The 22,370-nt window shown below is 65.4% G+C and overlaps 1 protein-coding gene across 1 annotated transcript in view; it reads left to right on the top strand.

Moving 5' to 3' along the window:
- Nucleotides 1-748: 748 nt before the first annotated feature.
- The window catches only part of CELSR1 (cadherin EGF LAG seven-pass G-type receptor 1), a 103,749-nt gene continuing 82,127 nt past the window's right edge, over nucleotides 749-22,370 (top strand). The window contains exon 1 of the mRNA XM_054582596.1: nucleotides 749-4,349. Within this exon, the coding sequence (XP_054438571.1) occupies nucleotides 749-4,349 (3,601 nt within the window). The remainder of the gene's footprint in view (nucleotides 4,350-22,370) is intronic.

Here is a 22,370-nt window from a genome sequence, read left to right as displayed (position 1 = left end):
CGGACCAACGGAGCCACCGCCCCGCTGGTAGCGGCCGCCCGGAGCTCCGAGCCCCGAGCCCCGCCTTTCGCGGCCCGGCCCGCTCGGCCCCGCCCCCCAGGGAGGCCGGGCAGGGAGGCCGCAGGGGAGTGGGTCCGGTCCCCACCCCCGCCGAGGCTGCGCCCCCGCGTCTCCATAGCGATCTTCCCGGCGCGCACCTCCGGGCCGGCTCCCCCCGGGGCCGAACAATACTCGGCTGGGCCAGGGGCGGGGCCGGGCCGGGGGCGGGGAGAGCGCGGGCAGTGGGGGCGCGGGCAGAGCGCACCGCCCAGGCAGCAGCCGGCCGCCGGGGTCTGAGCGCGCGGTGCGACCCAGCCCGCTCCGGCAGCGCAGCCCCCGCCCCGCTCCGGACCCGCCCCGCTTCCCACGCCGCCCGGCCGAGTCCGCGCAGGGGCCACCTGGAGCCGCCTGGAGCCGCCGCCACCGCAGGTTGATGCGCGGCGCCCTCCCGGGACGCGAGGAGGAGCCATCTTGAAACCAACTTATCAAACTTTCGCAAAGTGCTCTCGAAGTGGAAGCTGCGGGAGAGACCGGGAGCGCGGCCCCCGGTGTCCCCGCCGGGGTCCCCGGGGAGGCGGGGTGCGGGCCGCCCCGAGGGTCGGGCGCCGGGCGCGCGGGAGCCGCCCCCCGGCCACGCCGGGTGGATGCGGAGCCGCGCCGGGTGCATGGATTGTGCTCCAGCGCCCGGCTCGGGCTCGGGCTCCGGGCCATGGCGCCGCCGCCGCCCGCGCTGCCCGCGCTGCTGCTCCTGGCTGCCGCCGCCGCCCTGCCGATGCTGGGGCTTCGAGTGGCCGCCTGGGAGCTGCGCGTGCCCGGCGGGGCCCGCGCCTTCGCCCTCGGTCCCGGCTGGACCTATACGGTGGACGCCGCGCGCACCCCCCGGGTGCTACGAGAGCTGCTAGACGTGAGCCGCGACGGGCGGCTGGGTGGGCGTCGGCGCGGGACGGGTGCGGGGCCGCGGGGCTGCGCGCGCCTTGGGGGACGCCCGCTGCCGCTGCAAGTCCACCTGGCAGCGCGCGGCGCCCCGACGGCGCTGAGCCTCCGTCTGCGGGCGCGCGCGCACGGTCCGGGGTGCGGCGCCCGGCTGCGGCAGCGCCGGGCCAGCCGCGCGGAGCTGCGCTCCAGGACTGTGCTCACGGTGCCTGGGCCTGGCGCGGCGCTCTGCTTCCCGGCCCCCGGCGGCGGCGGGGCCGTTCTGCACTCGGCGCTGGCGGCCCTGACCACATTCCCGAACTGCAGCTGCCCGCTGCAGCCCGGACGCCGCTGCCCACGCCGCCCCGTCTGCCTACCGCCCCGGGGCTCTGCCCGCCTGCTTCTGGAGTGTGCCCTGAGGCGCGCGGCCGGCGCCGTCCGGGTGGAGCTGCAGTTAGAGACGGCAGCGGAGACGCCCTCCCCGCCGCTGTCGCTGGGGCAGTTGCCGCCGAGCTTGCCCCAGGCCGAGACCAGGGCGCGGGCAGCGAGGCGGGCCCGGCGGGGCGCTGGGGGCAGCACCAGCCCTCAGTTCCCGCTGCCCAGCTACCAGGTGTCGGTGCCTGAGAACGAGCAGGCGGGCACCGCGGTCATCGAGCTGCGCGCGCACGACCCCGACGAGGGCGAGGCGGGGCGTCTGAGCTACCAGATGGAGGCGCTGTTCGACGAGCGCTCCAATGGCTTCTTCCTCATCGATGCCAACACGGGCGCCGTGAGCACGGCCCGCCCCCTGGACCGCGAGACCAAGGACACGCACGTGCTCAAGGTGAGCGCCGTGGACCACGGCTCGCCGCGGCGCTCGGCCGCCACCTACCTCACTGTCACGGTCAGTGACACCAACGACCACAGCCCGGTGTTCGAGCAGTCTGAGTACCGGGAGCGCGTGCGCGAGAACCTCGAGGTGGGCTACGAGGTGCTGACCATCCGCGCCACGGACGGCGACGCGCCCTCCAACGCCAACATGCGCTACCGCCTGCTGGAGGGCGCGGGCGGCGTCTTCGAGATCGATGCGCGCTCGGGCGTGGTGCGCACCCGAGCCACGGTGGACCGGGAGGAGGAGGCCGAGTACCAGCTGCTGGTAGAGGCCAACGACCAGGGCCGGAACCCCGGCCCGCTCAGTGCCACGGCCACCGTGCGCATCCTGGTGGAGGATGAAAACGACAACTACCCGCAGTTCAGCGAGAAGCGCTACGTGGTCCAGGTGCCCGAGGACGTGGCCGTCAACACGCCCGTGCTGCGCGTGCAGGCCACGGACCGCGACCAGGGCCAGAACGCGGCCGTGCACTACAGCATCGTCAGCGGGAACCTGAAGGGGCAGTTCTACCTGCACTCGCTGAGTGGGAGCCTGGACGTGATCAACCCGCTGGACTTCGAGGCCATCCGGGAATACACGCTGCGCATCAAGGCCCAGGACGGCGGCCGCCCGCCGCTCATCAATGCCTCGGGGCTGGTCTCGGTGCAGGTGCTGGACGTGAATGACAACGCCCCCATCTTTGTGAGCAGCCCCTTCCAGGCGGCTGTGCTGGAGAATGTGCCCCTGGGCCACTCGGTGCTGCACATCCAGGCGGTAGACGCGGACGCGGGCGAGAACGCGCGGCTCCGCTACCGCCTGGTGGACACGGCCCCGGCCTCCCTGGCGGGCGCGGGGGCCCAGGACCCAGCCTCCTCGGCCGCCCACTTTCCTTTCCAGATCCACAACAGCTCGGGCTGGATCACCGTGTGCGCGGAGCTGGACCGCGAGGAGGTGGAGCACTACAGCTTCGGGGTGGAGGCGGTGGACCACGGCGCGCCGCCCATGAGCTCCTCGGCCAGCGTGACCATCACGGTGCTGGACGTGAACGACAATGACCCCGTGTTCACGCAGCCCACCTACGAGCTGCGCCTCAACGAGGATGCCGCGGTGGGGAGCAGCGTGCTGACGCTGCGGGCCCGCGATCGCGATGCCAACAGCGTGATCACCTACCAGCTCACGGGCGGCAACACCCGGAACCGCTTCGCACTCAGCAGCCAGAGCGGCGGCGGGCTCATCACACTGGCGCTGCCGCTGGACTACAAGCAGGAGCGGCAGTATGTGCTGGCGGTGACCGCGTCGGATGGCACGCGCTCGCACACCGCCCAGGTCTTCATCAACGTCACTGACGCCAACACCCACCGGCCGGTCTTCCAGAGCTCCCACTACACCGTGAGCGTCAGCGAGGACCGGCCCGTGGGCACCTCCATTGCCACCATCAGCGCCACCGACGAGGACACGGGCGAGAACGCACGCATCACCTACGTGCTGGAGGACCCGGTGCCGCAGTTCCGCATCGACCCCGACAGCGGCACGGTCTACACCATGACGGAGCTGGACTACGAGGACCAGGCCGCCTACACGCTGGCTCTCACGGCGCGAGACAACGGCATCCCTCAGAAGTCCGACACCACCTCCCTGGAGGTCCTCATCCTCGATGCCAACGACAACGCGCCCCGGTTTCTGCGGGACTTCTACCAGGGCTCCGTCTTCGAGGACGCTCCGCCGTCCACCAGCGTCCTCCAGGTCTCTGCCACCGATCGGGACTCGGGCCCCAACGGCCGCCTGCTCTACACCTTCCAGGGCGGGGATGACGGCGACGGGGACTTCTACATTGAGCCCACGTCCGGCGTGGTCCGCACCCAGCGCCGGCTGGACCGGGAGAACGTGGCTGTGTACAGCCTGCGGGTCCTGGCGGTGGACCGCGGGAGCCCAGCGCCCCTAAGTGCCTCTGTGGAAATCCAGGTGACCGTCCTGGACATCAACGACAACCCCCCGGTGTTTGAGAAGGACGAGCTGGAGCTGTTTGTAGAGGAGAACAGCCCCGTGGGGTCCGTGGTGGCGAGGATTCGTGCCAACGACCCCGATGAAGGCCCCAACGCCCAGATCATGTATCAGATCGTGGAGGGCAACGTGCCCGAGGTCTTCCAGCTGGACCTGCTGAGCGGGGACCTGCGTGCCCTGGTCGAGCTGGACTTCGAGGTCCAGCGGGAGTATGTGCTCGTGGTGCAGGCCACCTCGGCGCCCCTGGTGAGCCGGGCCACGGTGCACGTCCGCCTCCTGGACCAGAACGACAACCCGCCGGTGCTGCCGGACTTCCAGATCCTCTTCAACAACTATGTCACCAATAAGTCCAACAGCTTCCCTGCCGGCGTGATTGGCCGCATCCCGGCCCACGACCCTGACGTCTCCGACAGGCTCAACTACACCTTCCTGCAGGGCAACGAGCTGCGGCTGCTGCTGCTGGACCCGGCCACGGGCGAGCTGCAGCTCAGCCGGGACCTGGACAACAGCCGGCCGCTGGAGGCGCGCATGGAGGTGTCTGTTTCCGGTGAGTGGCCCTTGGGGCTCCTGCGGAGCCACCTGGGGAGCTGCAGGGACCTGCCGGAGGCCTGCCTGGCGCGCTGGGGCACGGCCGGGCGGGGCCCGGGCGACGCTTTGGGGATTCGGGGCCTCTGGTTGGGCGCCGGCCGCGGGAAGGAAGGGCCCCCCCCATCCCCCGCCCCGCCGAGGGAGTGGGAGGGACGCGGCACTGCCTCCCTCAGCACTTTTCTGGGAGCAGGCCCGGGCGCCCTCAAGTTCATGACCAGGGCTTCGTGGCGCTTTCTCTCCCTGGCCGGGGCTGCTGTGCTGCGCTGTTAAAACCCGGTCTCTGGGGTTTTCTGAGTCATCTGGTTTGCTCGGTGATGCTGTGCAGTCAGCCACACACCTGTCTGGAAAGATCAAAGGTCACTGCCCGTCTCATGTGCCAATTAGTCCACGGGCGGGACCGCGGGAAATTGCTGGCTGGGTCCCTGAGTCACCCTGTAATACACTGGAGTCATTCCCTCGGTGCCTCTTTTCTGTCTCCCCCGATAATAGCAGCCGGGTGTGGGAGCCCTGTGTGGGAGCGCTTTGAAAAGCAGAGCCACGTTTGATCTCGGTTTCCGCGCCAGGCGCGGGCTCCTCATCTGGGCGTTGAGGAGAGGCCGGCCCGGGTCGCTGGTGGAGCCAGCGTGGGAGCCCCGCACGCTGGGGCAAGCAGGAGACGGAGGTCTCGCCTCACTCAGCCCGCTGAGTGCTCGGCTGGGCCCCGTGCGCCAGGCGGGGCCTGTGGGGCTTGGGGGAGAGAGACAGAGAGTGGATTTGGGATTGGGCGGATTCGGAGGAGGAAGGACTGGGCGGGCGGGGGGCGGGGCACAGTGCAGGGACCCCACGCGGCTCCTCCCGGGGCCCGTCGGAGGGCGTCATCGGCTGGGTGGACAGGGGACCTCAGTCGCCACCGAGAGAGGCTCGGATCTGTGGGCTGAGTCAAGGTGTCAGGTTAATTGTTTAAACAATAGATTATTAGGATATGCTATCACCGTGGGAGCCCTGGAGAAATTAAAACGTTTGTTTTCTGACTTACTTTGTTTCCACAGTTGGCTGTAATTCTTTATATACGAGGGGTGGTTAGCAAACAGGTTCTGGTTGTTTGCTTTTAGATCTGGAACTTACGGGCCCTTTTTGAAGCAATGCAACACCCCCACGCAGATTTGGGCAGTTCGGTTGATCTGCGGGTGACCGTTTCAGGTTTTGTAAGGTTGCGACTGTGCGTAGAGAATACGGAATAGCTCCTCAGAGAGAACTGTTAACCAGGGTGGTGGCTGTTCTGAGTAGGGCCCTAGTTTTGTTTTTAAAATGTCTCTTTCCTAAATTCCACTTGCATTTGCTCACTGTTTTATCCGCTAGATAAAAGCGGAGCGGGACCTTCAGCCTGCAGCGGGGCGGCTTGGCACAAGCTCAGGGCGCTGGTTTCGCAGGGGGCGCGGCGCTTTGGTGGGAACGGGTGTGCGCTGGGCTCAGGGATGTTTTGGGTCTGCAGCGTCAGGAATGCGGGCCCCCTGTGTCGGCCGGATACCAGGGTTCAGGATGGATTTCATTCAAAAGAGGTTAGTCGCCGAGGGCCGCCTCGCCTACCGGGTGGGTCCGCCATCTGGGCTACGGGCAAGGATTGGGCTGGGGAATCCTTGTGCTTTGTGGTAATTGTCCCGGTGATCCAGTTCCGGGCCCGGAATCCTATGGGACACACCCTCGTTCCAGCAGGCACTGGGGGCTCATGGGTCGACACCCCCGGTAGTAACGATGCCATTTAACTGGGCAGCACGCAGTTTCTCTTCGTCTGTATTTACACTGTCTCCTAACATCCTGGTTACTGGGGCGTGCTTGGCTGTGGCCTGTTGTGCAGATGAAGCAGCGGAGGCCCACGGCTGCTAGAAGCCTTTGCAGGGCCTCACAGCCAGGGAGCCGGGGGGCCAGGGGTTGACCGTGGTCCAGGCCGAGCAAGCCCCGCCTAACTCCCCGCGCTGACCCCAAGGACAGGGTTTTTGAGAAATCAGTTGCTGAGCTGAGCTGTGTCCATGGCGAACCCTCCCTGCGGTTTAAAGTGGGCTCCTGTGGGTGCTGTGTGTGACCGGCAGAGCATTTGACTCGGATTTCATGCTCCGAGGAGGCGAGTCACTGTGTGCTATAAACTCTTGTAATTCTGACAGTAAAGCATTGTGTAGGAAGGAAACAAAGGAAGGGATCATTCCTGGCACAACCAGAGCCGACGCTTAGGTTTTATTGGGGACCGGTGTTGCAAACTCACACGCTCTGGTTTCAGTGGAGTGTCATGGCTTCGCGGTTTACAGCCAGGCCCTAAAGCCTCTGATGCAGTATTGCCGCCCTGGAGGTGCCGCCCCAGCGGCCTGGGGCTAGGTGTGGCGGGCTCTCTGTCGGGAAGGGCTGCTAGCCTCCAGCCAGGCGCCTGCTGGGAAGCTGGGGGTGCGGGGGGGCAGGGCGGTGCCCGTGGGGGCGGAGCCTCAGGGGGCACCTCCCAGGAGGGCAGGGCCTGGGGTGGAGGTCTATTCCTTTCCCCCTGGGGGGCTTGAGCAGCGATCCCCACTGCGAGTAGGTAGCACTGCTGGCTTTACTTACTGTACCAAGACAAAACACTGGACCCTGTTTGAATTCTGAATACAGTTGCATTCAAATAGCTGCCATTTTGGGGTGGCATCGAGCCCCCCGAGATGTTTCTCTTCCACATGATGGTTTCTGAATGGCATTTACAACTTTGCGGTAGGGACCTTTTATTATACGTTTATAGGAAAGCTGTGTCTGAGTTTGTCGAGGCACATGGCTGGTTACCCCCGGGACAGCCGAGCATAGAGGGCTTCCTGCAGCGCTTCTAGATGTTGGTGTCTTGGTAACATTGACATCTGTAATCCAGCCGGAGCGTGTGTGTGCCTGTGGGTCTGCAGCGGTGAGTCGCGCGTTGCCGAACGTGACGTTTGGTAGAAAACGGCCCTGCGTTTGGGTGTGGTGGACCTATGGACGCGGGGAACATAGTGTTGGTGGGTGAGTCGTTCAGACATGTCAGAAAATACTGAGACGCTGAAGTAGGTTGGACTTGCCTTTTTTGCCGTTTACTTTGGTGGAGAGAACGGAGTGTAATGTCTCCCAGGCTTGATAAAGTTTTAGAAAGGATTTGCCTAGTTAAATACAGGATACCGTGGATACTTTTAAGTAGATGGCTGCACACGAGGAAATAGGAGAGGGCCATTGTGCCAGGCAGTGACCGGGCGCGCCTGCACGTTTTGTTTGTTTCTGAACCTCACGGCGGCTTGAACCCCTGTGGCGGCTGAGCTGGGCTCTCCCATGACACAGCGAGGTCCTTTGGGCAGCTAGCTCACCACCTGCTATAACTCCGGAGGCTTCGATACCTCTGGGAGAGTCGCTTGCTAACATACTTTAGAAAAGAAGGAGTGTTTGTTCATTTGCTGAGCACCTACTGTGTGCCAGGCCTCCTGCGTGAGCCCCTGGGGAGCCCTGTGGAGCCCTGTGGAGGCCGGGTGGAGACTGAAAATGGATAAATGCGTCCCTGGCAGGGGCAGCCTGGGAGGCTGGCGGGAGGGCCTGGGGTAGGGGCTGGAGAAGCGGGAGGTCTGAGCCGCCGACGAGAAGGGCACTGCCGGCGGTGAGCAGGCGGCAGGGGCAGGGGAGGGGGGCTGGCTGGGCTCCGGTGCTGAGGTGCATGGGCGGCGGCGGGGGGGTGTAAGGTTAGACCGTCAGATGTGGAGGTGACGTTGATCTCTGACAGCTCCGTGTGCATCCAGAGCCCGTGCATTCTCCTACAGCGGGGGTGGGGGGGCAGGTCTCCATCCCCGCGGCCGCCTCGTCGAGGAGCGAGCCAGGGCACCCCAGCGCTGGGGCTGGAACCGGGGACAGGGCATGCTTTCCAGGGCAGAGGACTCTGGGAGTGGGAACGCAGGTGAGGGAGGTGCATCCCTGACCCAGGGGCCTCGTAGGGCGTTGACTTTGAACCCTGGGCAGCTGAGGCACCTTTGTCATAAAGACGGTCAGATGTGCAGGTCAGGGCCGGAGACACCAGCCGGGGTCATGGCCAGAGGCGGTCAGCACGGCTGCGGGGCCGGGGCCGGTCGCGACCTCTCTGCAGACGTGCGAGGGCAGCGGGGCCGAGGATGCGTATGACAGGGACGAAGGCGGGGCTCAGGGCGCAGCCTCTGGGAGCTGCGCGCCGAGTGGCCTGGTGGGTGAGGACCAGCGAGGGCTGGGGCTGGAGCGACCCCGCGGGCCTAGGGTCTTGGGGCCTGGAAGAGCGAGGGTCCTGAGGGGGTCCCCCGTGGCAGGCGGGGAGCCCGAGGACGGAGAGGTGACTTGGGTTAGCCAAGGGGTGGCTCTTGGTGGCCTTCTTGGAGCTGGAGTGATGGGGGGCTTGGGAGCCCCCTGGAGGAGCAGGGGAGAGGGTCGCTGGGGTGAGTGGGGTTCAGAGGGGAGGCGGGATGGCTGTGGAGATGTGGGCGCCAGCAGTGACCCGGGCTGAGGGGACGGTGAAGAGGACGTGACCCGTCACTGTGCACAGACATCTCAGCCCGTCTTCGACTCTACCTACCTGTGCGGGGGTGCGCCTGGTGGGCACCGGCGCCTTTCGGGGTCACTCGGTGTGGGAGCCGGGTCTCAGCAGCCGCCGTCATCCTGCGCGGCCAGGCTGCGTGCGGACCGGGCTGCAGGATGGGCGCGGGGAAGGCCGGGACGGCTTCCTGTTGTCACGGGACCTGCGAGGGAGGGGTAGGAGGGCCAGTGGCCCGTGGGCAGCGGCCAAGGCCACCGGCTGCCGGGTGACCTGAGGCCTCCGTCTGGCCTCACCTACCAACCGGGGCAGCTGTTTTGTAAAATCCAGGAAAAGGCGCAGGCATCCGAGCCCCGCAGAGGAGGGTGGGTGCTGAGGTCACGCCTGGGAAAGTGACACGTCGTGGGTGACGCCGGAGTTCCGTGCGGGACCCGGCGCCATGGCGGGAAGCCTACTTTGTCGGGGCTGCGCGCGCCCCCGCCTGCGAAGGAGCCGGCAGGCGGCACCGCGGGTGCCCCAGCCCCGGGGCCATGCGGGGCACGGCCGCCACCCTGCCGGCACCCAGAGCAAACAGTAGATTTTATCGTGCAGGGCGGAACGTTTGGAAAATGTTCCTAAGTTTGGCGTGATTTCTTTCATCTCACAGCCTTGGGGGAAATAGTTTTCTGGTTTTTCTTCTTGTCTTGGAACCTGAACGTGTAGGGTCCTATGAAAGCGCTAAAATTAAATTCCTGGGGGTGGGGGCGGGGTGGGGAGTCCACGGCCCCCTTACTTCCTGCGCGTTGGTTCAGGACCAGGGACCGGGGACCCGAGGAAATGCCGTGGGGCCGGGGTCTCGGCTGTGGAGGTCAGGGGCACCCCCTTGTGTTTGTGGGGGACGATGGGGGCGCACCGCCCTCCCTGTGGCCTGGCTCTCGGTCAGTGCTCGGCCAGTACCTGTGGATTATCCATGGAACCACGAGCTGAAAGGGTACTGGGCGGGGCCCACCTGAAGAGGCCACAGGCTGCTCCGCAGTCCTCGCTTGGGGACCAGAGGTGGCCTCCGGCCACCCCGCCAGTTCCCCTGTGTGTTGCTGGGGGCGGGGGTGGGACTTGGCCCTGGGTGAAAGGAATACATATTTTTCAGGAAAACTCCAGTGGCTGAACTCGCACGTGTTCGCTCCGGGTTAGAACTTGCGGGAGCCTGGGGGTCAGCCCGCTGTCCCGTGTACACATTCCCAGCCCGGGAGGCCCCGCACTGGCTCTGCCAATGGCCCGGAGAAGGCCGTGGGGTCTTTCGTAAACACATAGTCACACACAGACAGACACAGAGACACACATGCGTATGCACGTGTGTGCACAGACACCCATGTACATGCACACGCACATATGCAGACATACACGATTTAAGCGCCTACTTTGAAGGCACGCTGTGCAGTGTGGCCTTCCCTCCCCACCGTCCTTTCCAGCTGCAGTTGGGGAGCTCGTCGGGGACACGGGGCCATGGGGAGGGGACCTGGGGGAGGGTGCCCAGCGCAGGCGCTGAGGAGTGTGGGTGTTGGAGGGGCGCCGTGAGGCTAGATGGGCAGCTGTGGAGGTGATGTCGGGGTTGGCCTCCGGCTGCCCCGCGTGCTGGGAGCTCCTCCGGGCGCTGCCGGTCCGAGCCTGTGTTCTCTGGCAGCAGCCTCGTGGGGGGAGTTTCCGCCACCGCGTCCGCCCGGAGGCGCGAGCCAGGGCAGCCAGCGCTGGGCCTGGCCCTGGGGCCGGGGCTCCAGAGCCGTACCTCCTCAGGCTGTGCTCTCCGGGTTCGGATGGGGCCCGGGTGACCCGGCGACACCGCTGGCCGGCCCACGCCCACCCCGTCCTCCGCCTGGGTTTCTGCGTGAGTGTGGGGACCCCAGGTCCCTCCACGCCCAGTGCCAGCTCTGAGGCCACCCCCGAACCACGGCCCCCCCTGGCGGGGCCCGTCCCTGCCCCATGCCGGCCGTGTGCTCTGCCCTCCTCGTGTCCCGGGGGCTTCGCGGCGAGGCGGGCAGCCGCTGGACGCTGCAGACCTGGCCAGGCCGCGGCGGAGGAGCCGGGCCTCCGAGCCGGACGGCGCCCCGGGCGGTCACGAAAGAGCGCCGTCACCCCACTGCCCTGGTCTGTGTGTCTTCCCCGGCTCGTGCCCGGCGTCTGCCTGCGCAGCTCACCAAAATCTCAGAGGACCCCCGTGTCACCGGCAAAGAGACTGAGACGAGAGAGCTCCTGGCGTGGACAGGGCCAGGCTCAGCCCCTGGGGCGGGTGCTCTGACTACGGCGCGACGCCCCTCCAGCCCCACCGCGGCGCCAGCTGAGCCCTGCGCCGGGGTGGAGGGGGGGCTGGGCTGCCACGGCAGCGCCCGAGGCACACGGTCGGGTTCCAGAGACAGAAGCTCCGTGGGGGTGACCGCGGTGCCTGGAACAGGAGCGCTGAGGGGCCGTGCGCGGCGGGGGCGCCGGGCTCCGCAGAGGCCCCAGCTGCTCCCCCGCCCCGTGCCCTCCCGGTGAGCAGGGGGCGGCCACCCTGCGGGAGCGGGGAGGCGGGGGCCCTGCGGAGCTGTCCCTGAGTTCCTGCAGGGTCTCCCGGGGTGGAGCGGAGCTAGAGGAAACGGAGGAATGCAGGATCGCTGTGCACCAGGTGCGGGGGGGCCCGGCGTGGGGCCCACGGGCGTTGGTGGGGAACCCACACGGAGCAGGCGGCGGATGGGCCCTTGAGGGGCGTCCGGCTCCCGGGCAGTTTTGCTTGGCTGGGAGCCACCTGCCCGCCCACCCGCCCGCCCGCCCTCCATCAACCCGTCAATCCACCAATCAAATTGTTTCTTTTTTTTCCTACTAGCCTGTTTTAGTTGCCAGTTTAAAAAAATCTTTTTAGGATTTTATTTTTATTTTTAGAGGGAGAGGAAGGGAGGGAGAAAGATAGGGAAACATCAGTTGATTGCCTCTCACACACCCCCAACAGGGGACCTGGGAATCGAACTGCTGACCATTCAGTTTGCAGACCAGCACTCAGTCCACTCAGCCACACCAGCGAGGGCTCTTCCTAGGAGTTTTTAAATGTCTAATCTAAATGACACTTGGGTCCTGGCTGGTGTGACTCAGTGGATTGATCGCTGGCCTGTGAACTAAAGGGCCACTGGTTCGATCCCCAGTCAGGGCACAGGCCTGGGTTACAGGCCACGTCCCCAGTAGGGGTGCGCACGAGAGGTAACCACACATGGATGTTTTTCTCCCTCTCTCCCTCCCTTCCCCTCTCTGCAAATAAATAAATAAAATCTTAAAAAAGGAAATAAGTGATACTTGGTTAAGGTAAAGTAACCAACTAATTCAAATAAAAGCACATGCTGTGTTAGTGTTTGGCGATAAGAACGCTCTCACAGGGCATTTATCAGTGAGCTGATTGTTGAAGGACCATCCTCGCAGAGCGACGCAGTGTTACCACCCTTGGAGGCGGCCACACACGGCCCGGGTCCCAGCCGCTGCCCCTCGCTGCGCCGCGGGGCGCCTCTGGTGTTGCAGAGAGCGCGAGCGTGCAGTGGCCGCGAAGCCTCCTCTCACCCCTCCTGCCGACGGCAGCCGGTCCCGGCCGCCCCTCGGGGCCTCAGTTTCCCCATTCAAATAAGGGGGCGGGGTGGTCGGGGCCTAGGACCCCTCTGCTGTCCTCCGCTCTACGTTCTGTTGGTTAAGGATCAGAAAAGCAGAAAACTAGCCTGGGAGCCTGGCTGTAACCTGGGACGCCTTTTTCTTGCCGTATCTATTGCAAGTGCTGAGAAATTATCTCATTTAAAAGCTGCTGCAAAATATTTGCAAGTCATATGTCTGATAAGGGATTACTGTATTTTGCCGTGTATAATAAATAAACTCTCGTGTATAATGTGCACCCACATTTTTGGCCCACACGTTGAAGAAAAAAATCTTTAGTTTTAATTTTTTAATTCAATTGTTTATATTTAGAAACAAAACCAATTATCGTATTCCTGGGTATTGTTTTGCATGTGGGTATCGTTACTGCTTTCTAGAGTTACACTTTTAATGCATAAGCGTAAATAAAAGAATGTAAAACATTTACATAGATACAAAATTAGTACTACCCATGTATAATGTACACGTTGTTTTTCCCTCAAAAGTTTGGGGCATAAATGTGCACATTATACACAGCAGAATGTGGTAATATTTAGAATATATAAAGACTGCCTACAACTCAACGACAGGAAAACAAACCACCCAACTTAAAAGTGGGGAAAGGACTTGAACAGACGCTTCTCCGAAGAAGACAGCGCAGGTGGCCCGCAGGCCCATGAAAAGATGCTGGACCTCCCTGATCGACGGGGAACACGAGTCCGAGCCCCCGAGCAATAGCGCCTCCCGCTCTGGGGCATCTGCCATCCAGACAAAGCAGGGGCAGCCAGTGCGGACCAGGTGGGGACCCGGGACCGCCGCGCTGGCGGGAACGTGAGGCGGTGCGGCCGCTGGGGCACGCAGCGTGGCACTTCCTCAAAAAACCAAGCATGGAAGTGGCATCGGATCCAGAAACTCCACTCTGGGTTGCACGCGCCTGAACGGGCTGACAGCGGGGTCCCACGCACGTCTGCACGCCCCTGTCCGCGCAGCGCGATTCGCAACCGGCAAGAGTGGGAGCCGCCCCGCGCCTGTCGGGGGCCAACCGGAGAAGCACGTGTCGTATTTTGTTGTGTGTCATGCTCGCTTTTTACCCAAATTTTTGAGGGAAAAATAAGGATGTGTGCATTATATACACGGGTAGTATGCATTCTGTGTCTATGTAAACGTTTTTAATTCTTTTGTTGATGCTCATGTGTTAGAAGTATAACTCTAGAGAGCAGTAACGATGTCCGTGTGCAAAATAATGCCCTGGAATACGATAATCAGTTCTGTTTCTAAATATAAATAAATAAAAAATAGAACTAAAAAATTAAAACGATTTTTTTTCGTGAATGTTTGTGCTGGAAACGTGGATGTGCATTATACACAGCAAAATACGGGTACGTGTTTCTCAGCCTTCAAAGGGAAGGCGGCTCCGGCGCCTTGCAGCCCGGCCAGGAGATCGGCTCACGGCCGGGGCCTCAGGCCCGATGCCGGGGCCTCGGCGGTGGGCGCGGGGCGGCCGCTGCCCGTCGGCGCTGCCCACGGGCGCCGTGTCCCCCGCTGCCCCTGCCGCACGGCCCCACCCTCATGACCCGGCCTTGGGTTCCCTGCCACGGGTGCCCGTGCTGCACTTTTATTGGCATTTTAACACATTTAAGCCATTAGCCATGATCTCCTTCCTTTCTCCTTTTTTAAAAGATTTATTTATTTATTTTCAGAAAGAGGGGTAGGGAGGGAGAAAGACAGGGAGAGAAAGCCAGCCGGTTGCCTCTCGCACGCCCCCCCTGGGGACCTGGCCCGCGACCCGGGCCTGTGCCCTGGCCGGGAGTGGAACCGGCGGCCTTTCCCTTCTCAGGCCGGCGCTCCGTCCCCTGAGCCGCACCAGACGGAGCCTTTTTTAATTTTTGTTACGGTGAAAACCACATAAAACTAACCATTTTAAAGTGAATAATTCAGTGGCATTTGGTGCATTCGCAGCGTTGTGTGGCCACCGCCTCTGTCTCGTTCTAAAGTGTTCTTGTCACCCCCAGAGGAAACCCCATACCCACTGCTGTCGCTGCCCAGTCCCCACCCCCAGCCCCGACAAACACCGCTCTGCTTCTGTCTCTGCATTTGCCTGTTGTGGACATTCCCCCTCACAGGAGTCCCGCACGCTGTGGCCTTTGTGTCTTGCTTCTGCCCCTTGGCAGTGCCCTCGATCGCGTCGCAGCGGGTGCCAGCGCTTCGTCCCTTTTCGAGCTGGCTGCCTGGACGCCTCCTCAGACCCCGCCATGGCCACCAGGACGGCCAGGTGGCCTCTGTCCTGGGCTTCTCAGGGGCACAAGAGCAACCTCGGGAAACCAGGACACTGCGCGGGCAGTCGGGAGGTGCTGGGGGAAGGGCAGTGGCCGGGGACACGGGAGCTGCTCCTGTTCGGCGACTGGCTCAGAGGACAATGGCTGAGCCTCCAGAATCGGTGACAAGGAACACTGAGAAGAGCCATCAACCCGCACAGCACCGTCTGCCCCGTAACGTCACGTCCCCGGGGAGGGGCGGTGGCCTGAGCCAGAGGTTCAGGGCTCCTCTGTGGCCTGCGCTGTGTTCAGGAGGCGCGGGGGCTGCATCCCCGAGAAAGGGCGCGGGGCGTGGAGTCAGCTGGGAAGGCACCTGGACAAACAGGAGCCCGGTCCCCAGGGGCGGGGCTTTCATGGCGCAGCGGGGACGCTGTGGGTCTCGGGGCTGTGCAGGTGGGGAGGGGGGGAGTGAGCGGGCGGGGGCGGGGGCGGGTCCGACTGGAGGGCGGGGGGGGGGGGGGAAGGGGCTGAGCGACGAAGAGCGGCCCCCTTTAGGGGCCCGAAGCCACTGCATCATGTCTGGGGGAGGCCTCTCAGAGTGGGCTGAGCAGCTGTCCCCGGGGCTCCTGTCTGATGCTGGGGTTTGCCACGGTCCGGGGTCTGAGGTCAGGGGTCAGCTGAAGCCCTGTCCTCAGAGGCCTGAGTGGGGCAGAGGTCCCGGGGACATCTTGGGGTGGCCTGTGGCCCTGGCGGGTCCCCGGGGAGCTATGCTTGGGCCTGTGAGAGGAGGTTGGGGGTGCCGGCTCCCTACCCGGCCCAGCCTAGCACAAGCTCCTGTCTGTGCCCCTCTGGAAGGTTCCACTGCCCTGCAGATTCTGGGCTGCAGCCTGGCTTCCCTCCAGCCTCTCAGGAAGCAGCGAGACCCCCGATCGCCTGCTGGGGGTTGGATGCAGTGAGAGCCTAGTGTTTCTTTTTGAACCGGTCCTCAAGGCCAGACACCTGCTGTGTGAATTTCCTGGGGCCACTGTTACAAAGTAACAAACCCAGGGCTTGAAACAGCAGGAAGTTACTCTTTCACATCCTGGAAGCTTCACATCTGCCCCCAAGGTGCTTGCCGAGCTGTGGGCAGTGCAGGCTTCAGCTGGCAGCCCATTCCTCCCACTCCGGGTTCCCTGGGGGTCCTGGGCTGGTGGCTGCGTCGCCCCCATCTCTGCCCTCATCTTCGCTCGGCCGCCTCCCTGGGTGTGTCTCTGTGTCCTGTCCTCTCCCATTAGGACCATTCCTGTGGAACGCAGGGCCCGCCCCACCCCTCTCTTGCCCCCCCCTTAATTTCTATCTCACTACCTCTGCGGGGACCCTATTTCCAAATAAGGCCGCATCCCCAGGTACCGGGGTTGGAACTCCATGCGTGTCCGAGGGGGACACAGCTCCGTCCACCCCATCGGGCGGGGACACCCACGTGGGCGACTGTGACCTTTGTGTCGCCTTGGACAACGGGCTCTGCTTTCCCAGGGCCCCCCTGGCCGCCCACCTGCACCCCCGCGACTCCGCATCGGCCGCCCTTTGAACGCCACAGGACCCATCGGATCCTGCCCCCGCGTGCTCCTCAGCCCCTGGAATTAGGCTGCGTGTGGCCCAGGGTAAGGTCCCCTGTTGGTGTCCACACAGGCTCCTCACCCCGGGGTCCACGTAGGAAATGTCAGTGGCGTTAGGTCGAGGCGGGCGTGCCCCTGCCTCCTGAGCTCCCGTAGGACAGCAGGGCGCAAGGCGTGCGCGGCGTCAGCAGAACACACACGCCCCCTCCCCGCCCCCGCCGGGCCTTTGTGCCTTGATGCCCAGTGACACAGCTCTGGGTGTCACCTCCCCAACTCGGCCTCCTCTCGTAAGCCTGGAAAATTCTCTAATGTGTCATTGAAAACACTCCCCTCCCCCATCTTCAAAGAAGAGAGGATGGAAAATTTTCAGGTTTATTGTTCTGGGAGATTCCCTCATATCCGGCACGTGGCTGCCAGAGGTCAGGGGTGCGCACGGGCAGGGCAGGGCAGGGCAGGGAGCCCAGTGCCGTGAGCCACGGCGTGTTTCTGTGAGCGTCTCGCTGTGGGGCAGAGGTGCCCTGCAACGCGGGGCCGGGGGCCGGGCAGGGCCCGGAGGGACCCCGGCTCTGCCGCCCGGACAGCGCCTCTTGGAGCAGAACAGAAAGTGGCAACCCCCGGCGGGGGCTGTTTCCAGGGAGAGGCGGCCGGGCCACGCGAGGGGAAGACGCGGGCTGCCGGGGCGGGGCGGCCGTCCAGCGCCCGGCCGCTGGGAAGCCCGTCGCGTTTGCAGCCGGAGCCCTGTTTTCCCTCCCCTGCTCTGTCTCGCCCCGGCCTGGCCTGTTCTGAACCCACAGCACATTCGGAATGATGGGAAGATGAGCGAGCTCCTTCAGGGCCCGACCCTGTACCCGGTGGCTTCTCTCTCTGCAGCCGGGGAAACTGAGACAGGGGGCCTGGGGCGGGGTTTTTGTCCCTCTGTGCAGTGACCCATCGGGCGAGGCCAGGACGCTCTCGATTCGCCTTTCCCGGAAGCCCAGCGTTTTAAAGCACGCGCTGTCCCGCGGTTTGGTTTTCCGAGAGCATCCTGCGGGCCCCTCATCAGAGGCGGCCGTTTCCCTGCCCCCCAGACGCTGAGGGGCGCCTCCCTGGTGCCGTCTCGGAGGGAGGCTTTGGCGCCGCCAGCGAGGGGCTGGGTCCACCCAGGTCGGCTGCCCGGCCTCTGACCCCTGAGGGCCGTCTGTGTACCGTGCGTAGGTGCCAGCCTTCGAGGGACGTCAGGGCCGCCACGCCAGCCACTGCAACTGTCACGTTTTGGAACACTGTCGTCGCTCCAAAATTGTGTACTTTTTTTTTTTTTTACATTTTAAAATCGGACGGTATTTTCCAAGCTGAACATTCATGACCATTTCTGGTTTAGTTTATTGATACTTTACGGTACCCATATACCAAGATCTGCCTGTGCCGATGGGCCGGGACGGATCGCTGTTACCAGAGTTCAAGCCGACTGTGCGGGGGCGGGGGCAGGGGCAGGCGCCCGGCCCGTCGCCGTGGGGCGTGGGGCGGGGCGCAGCCCGGGGGACGGGCCGCAGCCCCCGCTGAGGCAGCTCGGCCGGTCTGCAGGGGACCCAGCCTGAAACTTCTGCCGAGAGCCGGAAGCGCAACCCGTGGGTCTTGGTCCTGACCCTTTGCTGGCACCGGTGTCACCACCTGGCCCGGTTTGCCCGGGACCGAGAGTTCCAGGGCGCAGGACTCCAGGGGCAAGATGGGGGCAGCCTTGGGCTCAGAGGCCGGCGGGTCACCTGGCTGCCAGTCACCCCCTTTCCCGCGACTCCCACTCCAGCCAGCGGTCCGGAGGCCTGGTGCAGGCGCTGACCGGCCGTGTCTCGAGTCCCGTGCTGGTCCACTGCAGCTACGGCTGCCACCATCGGATGCGCTCGCCTCGACCCCTCCCCTCCCCCACGCGGTGCTGCGTGTAACCCAGGGCCTGCCCTCGGCTGGCTCTGCCCCCCACCCCTCCTGCCGCGCCAGCCGGACTGCGCAGGCGCTGGAGCTGAGTCCCGCCCCACGCTCACGCCTGTGCCCACCGCCCGGAGCCTCTGCCACGGCTCTGACTGCACCGGCGCCTGGGGGCCTGGCCCGGCTGTGCTGTTTTGTCGCCTGGGACCTCAGGGACTTGCTCCTGGGGTAAATGCCGGGGGGGGCAGGGTGAAGCTCACCATGCTGCCCCTGGACATCGCGTCCCCTCCCCCCTGACTGTGCCCTCGCCAGCCCCGCTCCTCCCGCTGCCCTGGCGCCTCCTTCCTGTCAGGCCTCATCCTGCCCGGTGAGCTCGGGCACCTCCGAGTCCTGGCGTGTGGCCGCCACTGGACCCCACGGGCCTGCGGTGCTCTGGGAGGGGCTGGGCGAGGCCCGCCCGGGCTGGCGTTTCCGGACGGGAGGGCTCGGTGCTTCCCGCAGGAAAACCTCATTCTCCGAGAAGTCCTCTCCACTCCCTGCTTTTAAAAAGCGAGTTTCACTCGCCAGATGGACCGGTCCATCCATCCGGAGACGGACGCCGCTCTGGGCGCTGGCAGCGAGGGCTGGATGCAGGGGCTGGGGCTGGAGGCGCAGCGGGCGGTCTGCTTCCACTCGGGGCTGCGGTCTCTGCCCCGTGGGGACAGGTGACGTCACCTTCTCTGGGCCGGCTGTTTCACCAGGGGTCAAACCAAGTCGGTGGCCTAGGACACTCTAGCACAGAGCTCTCCTCACAGGCCATCTGGGGTTTGCAGATGATCTGTTCCATGAGGCGTCGGGGGTGGGGGGCAGGGAGGTGTCCTGCTGGGCACCCTGGGAAGGCCGTGGCCTTTGAGGTGCGCAGCCGAGACCACAGTGTAGAGGGTGCCCGGGTGGCGTCCCCCTCATGGGGCTGGGTGTGTGACCGCCTCCTTGACTTCTAAAGACGGCACGGACGTGGGTTATAGTGTTCTCAGTGGCCGCCAGGTGCCGGGCTGGAGGGCCGCGGGCAAAGGTGGGCGTCGGGCGGGGCGGGCGCCCCGGGCCTTTCCTGCAGCGATTCGCTCACTGTGTGTGGGGGGGGCTCAGGCGGCGCCGGGCTGCTGGGTCGTGGAGGCGCGCTGCCGAGCCGTGAGCTCTGGGCTCCTTGCTGTGCCCTGGCTTCAAGCTGGAGCGACTTCCCTGGACGTTTTGCTGCTCCTGATGCTGGGGCGAGGGGGGTCGCCATCGAGGCTGGTATAGCCTGGGGACGCGAGGGAGGCCGGGGGAGTGACGGCTGCTCCTGCCTTCCAGCGGGGACGCGCTGATGCCAGGGGTCCTGTAGCGTCCCCGGGCCCCGTGCCCCCAGGCCTTGTTCCAGGGCCTGGCAGCCAGGGAGGCCGGGCCTCGAGCCTCGGGTCAGAACGTGGAGTGAAGCTGGGTCTTCTGGCTTCACCCGCTGGGACGTGAGGGGCCTGTTTTGAGGTCGGGGCTTCTGTGTCCCAGGGGAGCCGCTCAGGCGTGGCGTCGGTACACGCAGCAGCTCAGGGACCTTGAGCCCACCGCCCCGCAGCCTCATTCCTCGGTCCTCGGCCCCATCCCCTTGGGGCCTCAGGACCACGGTCAAGGCCAGAGCACGGTCAAGGGCAGGGTCAAGTCCGTCCTCCTCGGTGACCCGTTCTGGCTGGGGCCGGAGGTGAGAGAGATGTAGGTGTGACACGTGCAGAGCTGGGAAGACAGCAGGCAGGACGGGGCCCAGTCCTTGTCACCCTCAGGAAGTGCCGCAGAGCTGCCCTGCGGCCTTTGCCCCTGGGGCCACAGCGCAGCCAGCGCCCGCTGAGAGCCCTGTGTGGAGGACCTGGGCCGGGACGGAGGGTGCGCGCCCCGGGTGGCGTCTCCTTGGGGAGCTGCTCTCTGCGCCGCGTCGCAGGCAGAGGGCGTGGCTCTGTGTCCTCGGCCGGGACCCAAGCGCACTGGTCACTGCGCTTCCACGTGGAGGCTTTTGTGTCACTGCCCCAGACCCAGGTGTGGACGAGGACGCGGGTCAGCCTGGCGCCCTTACACGGCCTCTCTCAGGAGCCTGCGGGGGAGGTTCCTGAACACCCACTTTACCTCCTTGTGGATTCACAGGCTGTTTTGCCTAAAGTGACCATGGACGCGGCTTCCGTGTCCCATACGTGGAGAGGAAGTCAGCAGTGGGACATGTCCCCGAGGGCCTCCTGCCTTCCGGTCGCTGTGGCAGCGCTGGGTCCCCGGCGGCCCGTCCCCGTCCCCGGCGGCACTGACCTGAGCGTGCGGCGCTGTGTGGCCGCTGTGGTGGCGGAGAGGCCCGGGTGTGAGTCCGGCCGGCAGGTCGCCCGCTGTTGCAGGGGTTCCTCTGCCCCCGGGGGCGGGGAGGGGCCCGCCCGGGGCTGTAGGGTGGCCGAACGCCTGACACCGCCCAGCAGGCAGGGGAGGTCGATGAGCTGGGTGACGCGGGGCCGCGCCCTGGAGCGCGGTGGTCACCCAGGGCCGGTGGGGGGCAGACCTGGCGGCGACAAGAAAGTGGGTGGCCCTGGTGTGTGCTGTTTGTGGCCGCGTCCGGTCGGGCATTCCCTTCAGGGGCTCCAGCCGGTGCGCCCCGCTCTCCCGTCCGGACGTGCGGAGCACCTGTCGCTGGGCGGAAGCCCGTGAGGGCCTGCCACGCGTGGCCGCTGTTGTCACCGCTGTTATTGGCGTGACCTTCACGGCCGCCGGGCTCGGGCCCAGCTGGGGGCCAGGCCTGGCCCGGCTCAGGGACCTCAGGGCGGACACGGCGCGAGCTCCCCGAGGGGGCAGGGCGCCGGGCGTGTGGGAGCCGAACGGAACGGGCTGGGGCAGGGAAGGAGACGAGCGAGCCCGTCCCTCCTCAGTCTGTGGCCCGGACCCAGGCTCGGGGACGCTCTTCGGGGATCCGCCCGGGCTGAGGGGTGAGAGGAGGCGGGCACTGTGTCTGATCAGCTGGAGACTCTGGGGGGCCGGCGGGGCCGGGGGCTGCAGGGCAGCTGCTCAGGGGGCCCAGGCAGCAGGACAGGCCCCGGGCCCGGTGCTGCCCCGCCTCTGGGAGGCGCCCTCGCTGGCGCCCACACGCCCGCCCGCCGCTCTCCCCGCCCCCCCCCCAGGCCCCATTTGCCGTGCTCACACTAGAAACGTCTGGCAAGAGGGCAGTCACCCCAAACCCCAGGGCCAGAGACAGCCCCTGTCCCTCCTGTGGTCTGAGTGGCAGGGGAAGAAGGTGGCTCTCCTGGCTCCCTGGGGGGCGGCCGGGGCTCCGCCCTGCCCGGCTCCTCGCCTCCCTCCTGGCTGGCAGCGGGTTGCCATGGCGATGGGCGCTCCCTCGGCTTTCAGGAGGCAGCTCGGGGCCACTTGCCCTGAAGAGCCGTCCCTTTGTCCAGGGACAATGGGGTCCTCAGGGCTCACTTTAATTACCTTCAGGGGGGAGCCCCCGGGAAGGGGGAGCTGCCGTCTCTGTGGAAGGAGCCTCCTTTCCCAGAACGCGGGCGCTTGGATTCCTTGCTTTTAAAGCCCCGTGTTTCCCAGCAGAAGACTGTCGCTTTTATGGCTTCAGCTTCACGGGCCCGAAATAGACTGCGCGGCGTGCCCCCCGCCCGCGGGCCGCCCCCTCCGCTGGACGCAGTGGGCCCAGAGCCCGCGGCGAGCAGCGGCCTTGCCGGAGGAGGCACGGCTGTGGCCCCTGCGCCCCAGGAGTGGGGCATCGGGGCCGAGAGGAGGCGGGCGGGCACTCTGAGTCCTTCCTGCCGCGCCGAACGCGCCGAACGCCGGCCCTCGGCGGCCCCTGCCCCCTGGGAGCCACTGGGGGTGCCTTGCTGGGCCCTGTCAGGCCCCCTTCCCTGCAGAAAGGTGTCCCTCCCTCTGAGGCCTCTCCCTGAGGCGGCCCCCTGAGGCCAACGGTGAAGGGGTGACGAGCATCACGGTGCACGTGTCACGGGAAGGTGGGTCCCGGGCGCCCCCGCGGCAGGCCCCACCGTGCTGCACCCGCGTGTCCTGCCCCGTGGCACCTGAGAGCCTGGCTGTGCTTGGGCCCCCAGGACCCGGCCCAGGGGCCACCTGCCGCCTGCTGTCCC

Source organism: Pteronotus mesoamericanus, unplaced genomic scaffold, assembly GCF_021234165.1.
Source record: "Pteronotus mesoamericanus isolate MK-2021 breed Mesoamerican mustached bat unplaced genomic scaffold, CSHL_Meso_final contig_702, whole genome shotgun sequence".
Taxonomy (NCBI): Eukaryota; Metazoa; Chordata; class Mammalia; order Chiroptera; family Mormoopidae; genus Pteronotus; species Pteronotus mesoamericanus.
Note: the sequence above shows the minus strand (reverse complement) of the source record. Positions and strands in the feature narration are given on the sequence as shown.